The following is a 7361-nucleotide window of genomic DNA, read 5'->3' on the forward strand; positions in this document are numbered from 1 at the left end:
CCTGATAGTACTACTGCAATGGTTAAAAAAAAATACTCCTCCGTCCAACAAAGGATGTCTCAACTTTGACTAAATTTGAATGCATCTATACACTAAGTCATGTCTAGATACATCCAAATTTTGACAAACTTGAGACATCTTTTGTTGGACGAAAGGGGTAGAGATTTTTATACATTTAGGGCCTAGATTTCAGCGGTTGCAACCCTATTTGTGATCACACGATCAGCAAAATGATGAATTTGCCTTCGCGTTTCATGTCTCGGCCTGTTTGGTACAGCTCCACTTCATAGCTTCACCAGTGAAGGAGGTGAAGTTGCCCCAAACGCTCTAAACTCCACGTATTAGGTGAAGTGGAGCGGTATATCTCTCTAGTTCATTTTAGTGGAGTTAAAAAAGAGATGCTTCACCTGCTCCACTTCACCTAAAGTTGAGATAATTTACCCACCAATGCCATTATGAGCTCGAACCGTTATCCCCAAACCTCAGCCTTGTGACTGCTCCTATTCCTTGACCCCGAAGTCCCCATGGGCCATGGCGGCACATCTCTACCCTAGGCGAGCCCACGCGCGCCATATCCGGCGAGTCCGCTGTCCCCCCGCGATCCGCCGACTCGCCCGCCGGGATTCCCTCGATCTCCCGCGATCCGCCGGCTCGCCCGCTGCGCTTCCCTCGATCTCCCGCGATCCGCCGCGGCTACTAACAGGATTCTCCGCTACCACGGGGGTTCGCCGCTGCTCCTCCGGACTGCACCGCCGCCAAGCCGTCGCCACCTCCTCTGACGGATCGCGGGTTGTGTGTTAATTTTCTAAAGCAAGCAAGTTGTGTGTTTGATGTATGTATACGACACGCGAAACACAAAAGAAGTAAATGCATCAATCTATCAACAGCTGTGAGTTAATCGGTCACGTTCATCAGTTTGTATCAATCGATTAGCAGATGTGTTAATCGGCCACGTTCATCAATTTGTAAATACTTGCGATGATCGTATACCAACAGGTGAAGTAATCTCGTGTGGTATTGATCCATAATGGAAAGAAACGGAAAAAAAATACCAGCAAACAAGGGAAATGGTAGTTGGAACTGGTTTGTGTGCCAAACACATTTATCAGGTGAAGTGAAACTGAGGTGGAATGGAGTTTAGAGGTGAAGTGAAGTTTAGGTGGAGTGAAACCCTCCCAAACAGGCTTTTAGAATTCACCAGCGTCTTTGAGTTCGATTCGTTTAGACTCTAGTTAAAAAATATTTCTACAAGAAGATCACTCTTAAAGGAAGATAAAATAAAGCAATAAACAATATAACTCCCGTTGGTTTAGAGATAGGACGGCTCTATATGGTCCCATCTACGAAGCTGTCAGATTGACATCCAAAGGTCAGCAGCCAAAGCAAAGGGACTAAAGTTGAAATTTTATGATCAGCTTCGAAAAAAGCAGCGAGTGCTAAATGTATTTCAGTCACTTGCCCGCATGAGGACGGCACCCTTTCGGTCACCAGCTCAGCGGCTGCCGTTGCGGCTGCGTGCTTGTGTTGGTTTCTCCTGATGACCGGATTACCCCTCCGCGGATCGTGTGGCACATGGTGTGGCGAAGACCGACCGAGTGACCGACCAGGACATGCTTTCGAGGTCAGGTTCGCTAATTCCAGGCTGGCAGGTCGGACTCAGCACACCAGCTTTGCGGGCACGAGCCAAAACCTTTTGTTTTTGTTTTTAACTGGCACGAGCCAAATTTTTTTTTAAAAACTGGCACGACCCAAAACTCAAGTGATTACTGTCCTCTTTGAAAACTGTATGCTATAATGGTGGAATCCGTGCGATGTAAGTAGGAGAATACACACCGACGAATACTCCGTACCATATTAAGTGACTCAAATTTACCCAAATATGGGTGTATCTATACCCAAAAGGGTGCATCTATACTCAAAAAGTATCTAGATACATGTAATAAAATGTCACTTACTGAGAAAGTATATCACTGGTTCGTCTGCAAAGATTATTCATCTTCCCTGCCGTGACCTTTGACATTTAAAAATAAGCGACCTTAAGCTTCACCAAGCCTCCAATATTTTCTTAGCGGTTCCTCAAAAAGAAAAAAAAATCTTAGCGTACGCGGGACAGTTTGGTCCTGCGGTATCGAGTAATTAGACTAACAGATAAAAACATTGTTTAGAGATTTATCAATCTCTAAAAATAATACGGCTTCGGTAACCTTCGGTTGCAAACCAAAAAATAATACGGCTTCGGTAAAAGATAAGAGTTACACAAAAAATTAAAGATTTATCAATCTGTATGGGCATCCAAGCAATGCCTATTGCATATATTTATCAATCTGTATTAAAAAGACGCTGGAATTAAAATCTGAGAGCAGGGGCTTCCAAATCTAGTGCCTTTCTAGATTCCATGGAATTTATTCTGTAAACAGTGTAGTCTTAGTAGCCACATGTGATATTATAGTCACTCAATCTGAACTGAAAACTCAATTTTTGTACACATATTATTGGAATTTTTTTGTCTTTTCATGAATAACAGAATCATCTGCATCTACCAAGGGTCTTGCAAATTGCTTAATAGAATTATGATAAGAAATCGAACAGGATTCTTTCTATATAAAAGAAATAGAACGGAGTGAAACGAAAGGGAAATATCGGATATCAATAAGAAACATGTATGGCTCACCATCGTAGAGGAGAGATGCAGATTCCTGATTTCCTTGCAACTGAGGGCGAGGAGCTGGACCCCCATATCAGTGATCCTGAGGCACCGGTTGAGGCAGAGCTCCCGCGGAGCGGGGCACTTGGCGGTGACGTAGTATGGCCCCATGTTGGTGACCGGCTTGCACCGCATCAAGGAGATCCTACGTGCCCGTGCCACCTTAACAGCCACGTTGTCCCCGTGGCCGACATAATTGGAGAGCAAACAACAGAATAAAATCATTCCAATTTTTTTAAAAAAATCAAGATTGATCCTGAAAACTGCACTATGAAAAGTCAGAAACAACATTTTCTGGAATCAAGAGAGGGTTGTTCTACACATATTACACTTGAACTGTTTTTTAGGCTACACAGGAAAATAAGCTAATTATCAGGAATTAAATAGATATGTGCTGTTTTAATCAGGATAGAAGTACAATTAGCAACAACTTCCCGTGTTATGCAAGTAGAAGAATAGTAATATTAACACATAATAATTCATAGTGACACAAAGACAGTTAGACAGGAGATCATTTCGCAAGTAAACAACCAAAAGGTCCAAAAGAATGGTTGCTAATGCTTTAAAATGCTTAACCTCCTGAGAATGATATATGTAAACAACTAATATAAATGACATTAGGACAGTTACAAACATTGCAATATTAGGCATATGGGAATTACTGTTATACACTTTCATCATTTATGTTACAATTGTCCGGTACACCAACCCAATATTCAAGAGCATCCCGGAATTACTGTTATACACTTTCATCATACCCAAGCTAATTATGGATAACAATGAATATCTATTCTAGTTTGGGGATTCGATAAATTCCATCAACATAACATTAGCTTCAGATTTAGTTTCTAATTCTATCAAGACAACATTAGCTTCAGATTTACTTTTCGAAACACGCAGTATTAATGTGAATTCTATCAACACGACATCTCAAGGAATTGAGAACCATAAGAAAAATGCTGTAGCAGCCAGAACACAGAAGCTTGTTGGCATGATTTGTCTTCACTACACTTTTCTTTTGTCTTAAGAAAAAACTGTTTGTGGTTTGTTCATGCCAAGCAAACAGACAGCTGTAGTGCATGATCGTTTCTTGTCGATGATTAACAAACTTGTTGAAATCAATATGCAAAAGGAAGTAGAACAACATGCAGGCACAAGGAGACAATTAGTTAAATAGTGCATGCTCATCATCCCCACGCCTCTCGCCTCTCACGCCTCATGTTGTCCTTGCCGTTCCCGTTCTAAGTCCCCTACTGTCTCAATCCCATCTACAACTTTATTTGTGAGGTATGGGCATCTTTTTTCCATCTCACTCCTATATGGATCAGCTATGAATTTTGTTTCTTCACCTTTCGTGACTTTGTAGTATTTTGATATTGTTTTGGTGGGTTGTAAATTAATTTTCTGAATTTTCTGTGTGTCCATCTATTTGTTTTTGGGGAAATTTGTGTGTGGAAGTATATGTCATATACTACTCCACCCTGATGGAGTTATAATAGTTAGACAGTGTGTGATCCTAATCAGAACGATGCAGTAGGTAAATTTCGAGAGAACTATACTCATAATTAAATTAGGGAGTAAACTAATCTAAGTCAATGTAGAGGAAACTTCCATAGATTTTGTTATGCAATTCCAACAAGGATATAAAGTACATAGGAAAGAAGAGAATAGAGCAAGTAACTTTGAACATGTCCAAAGTTTGGAGAATGAAACCCAATAAATATAAGCAAATTAAACTATAAGTCAAAATTTTCGTCCATTATTATTTTTAAATATTGAACTGTTGGTGACTATCTATGCATGTATCCTATTTATTGATCATATTTCTTGCTGCTCTTCTTCTTGCAGGTTTCTGTCTTGCGACTTTGTCTTGCTCTTTAGTATGTGAGAACTGTGTCTGAGTTCATAATAAAGTGAGAATGCGTGGAGGCCTTGAGTTGTTACGCTTAATGTAATGCACTTGGTCACATTTTTCACCAATATCATTGGTGTGGTGACCATTGGTCTTCTCTCTATAGTTTCCATTTTGGGCCTGATTTGCCTGAGCCGATCGACATATTTTCAGTTGTGGATCAAGAGGAGTGGTTATCAACGGCTTAGCTACTTCAACGGACCGTGGCTGACACGGATAACATTAATATTGGTTGCATTTTGGTGGGGTATTGGAGAGGTACTTCGGCTCACTTTTGTGAATGGAGAGGGAAGATTCACTTCTAATTTGTCATGGCAAGAGAATATATGCAAATTCTATATCATCTCAAATTTGGGGTTCGCAGAGCCAGGCTTGTTCTTGTTACTTGCTTTTCTTCTCAATGCAGCTTTGCAAAAGCAAGAGCTTGGTACATTAAATCAGAAATGGAATCAAAAGACTATTCGTGCCATGTTTCTTATTTGTATTCCTTCCCTTGTTTGGGAAGCTTGTGTGGTATTCATCGGTCCTCATGTTGCTTCAAATAATGACCAGACATCGAAGCTCGCAAACTACTGGTTTTCGGCCTCGGCAGTCCGCAATGGAAATATCGCATGCACATACCCATTGCTGAGCAGTATATTTCTTGGGGCATTTTATATCACCTTAACAATTTATATGATATCTGTTGGAAATCAGATGTTATCTTTGGTGATCAACAAAGGGCTTCGACAGAGAATATATATGCTAATATTTGCCACAACAATACTGCTTCCTCGGGTTATACTTCTTGGGCTTTCTATTGTTCCATGGCCAGGTGAAATAGCACATGAATCTCTCGTGTTTATCTCCTTCATGATATTAATGCTTGCTGCCACGGTTGGTATTGTGATTCTGGTGTACTTTCCGGTTGCTGATACCTTTGCTATAGCAGATCAAGAGCATGTTGAGATGCAAGCAAGTCATACTATTATCATATGACTCTTAGCTTTGTACATTCAACTTATTTCTTGCTATCTTCAAGGACAAATATGGCGGTTTTCTTGGTTGCTTCTGTGGCATGCTACTTGTCAATCTTGAGGATGTGCTGAGATTTTGTCATGTAGGTGTTGTAAACATAGAATCAATTAAAATAGGGGTAACATTCTTATGTTCTTTGATTCTTTTTGTCCTTTTCTAAAATAGTTTCTGTGAAGGGGAGAAAATTCTTATGTTGTAAACTCAAGTAGGTGTGGAGAAAATTCATGTAAAATAGTTTCTACAAAATAGAAAATCAGGCCAGATTTGCCTATCTTCTGTACATTTGAGCAGAATTTTATATATGTTCACCTCTTTGAAGGGGCTTATATCCTGTGACTGCTGACTCCACCATTTTTATAGTTCAAATTTTCTTTTCAGGAGGCATGTGAAAGTAGATTTTAAATATACAGATAATGAGATAATTGACTATCTCATGTTTTACAAATTGAGGAAGAAAGAGCAAGCATCTTTCTCGAGTCTGTCCAGGCATGCGCGCAGCCTGCAAGAACGCGGCTGGCAAAGATCCTCTTCGGTCGGGAGTTTTCAGACCGTCCTCATTTCGTCCCACAGTCGTTTGGCAAGTGGACAGAGCATCAGTGCATGCACCACATCCTCGATCTCCTGCCCACAAAATATTGCAGATACCAGTGACATTCATACCACGACGACGTTTGTTCTCTTCGGTGGCTAAGCCATCATAAGAAGCTTTCCAGGCGAAAACTTTGACCTTTGGCGGAGCAAGGCACTTCCAAACTTTGTCCCAACATGGGTCAGCACCATCCAGCTGGGAACACTTGCCGATTGGAGTCCAGGTGTGAAAGGTCAACTCCCAACTTGTACGCAGATCTAACAAAGAAAACACCAAGCTTTTCCGTCTGCCACACGAGAAAATCCGGCTCAGCTCTAGGCGACGCCTGAATGCGCAAAATGGACTCACAGTCCGCCGGCAGAAAGATCTGGCGTACAAGGTCCTGCCGCCAAGCAACATTCTCATCAAGCAAGTCAGCCACCCACCTCAACCGGCCTACTTCTCCTCGGATTAGCAATTGGTTTTAGGGCATAGTAGCGGGGAAGTCAATTGTCCCGCCAAATGCGAATGTTCCTACCATTGCCCACTCTCCAGTCTCCACACAATGCCCGACTTCAGCAGTTCCAGACCAAAGGCGATCGCCGTCCAGGAGGACAAAGGATTGCCTGTGAAAACGGTGTCGACCAAGTTCCCATTAGGGTAATACTTTGCCTTAAGCACACGGGCGCACAAGCTCTCTGGGAACTGGATCAGACGCCAAGCTTGTCTCGCTAACAGTGCCTGGCTAAGATTAGTTGATATGGTATTCCACGTGACACATCTCCTGCTATAATTGATGAACAAAAGAAATGCTGGGTTAACTTATATTTTGGAACATCTCATTCCATAGAGTAAATTTCAAGAAACCACGGTTCTTGGGGCAGACTTCTCACGGAACCATACTTTTTTGTAATTTGCTCGCAAAACCACACATCTTGAGGGTAATTGTTTCAACTTAAACAAAACTAATGTTTAAACCGTTTTGACAGTTTTCCTTACATGTGGGCCCACTGTAAGTTGCCACGTCAGACGCAAACCCGACCTGACCCGTTAACCCGAACACAATTTCAAGTCTTTTTTCCGAATGTATGATTTGTTTCTTTGATTAAAAAGATACTTAGGCCTGGGATCACAAACGCCATGAATCCTGATTGACACAA

At 41.4% G+C, this 7361-nt stretch overlaps 1 protein-coding gene across 1 annotated transcript; it reads left to right on the forward strand.

Annotated features, from left to right (window-relative positions):
* The first annotated feature begins 4658 nt into the window (after positions 1 to 4658).
* On the forward strand, positions 4659 to 5847 carry LOC100841522. The gene has a single exon (XM_003566765.3). It carries the CDS (start codon positions 4659 to 4661, stop codon positions 5592 to 5594), a length of 936 nt encoding a protein of 311 aa, XP_003566813.1. The 3' UTR covers positions 5595 to 5847.
* Positions 5848 to 7361: the final 1514 nt, after the last annotated feature.

Source organism: Brachypodium distachyon, chromosome 2 (assembly GCF_000005505.3).
Source record: "Brachypodium distachyon strain Bd21 chromosome 2, Brachypodium_distachyon_v3.0, whole genome shotgun sequence".
NCBI lineage: Eukaryota > Viridiplantae > Streptophyta > Magnoliopsida > Poales > Poaceae > Brachypodium > Brachypodium distachyon.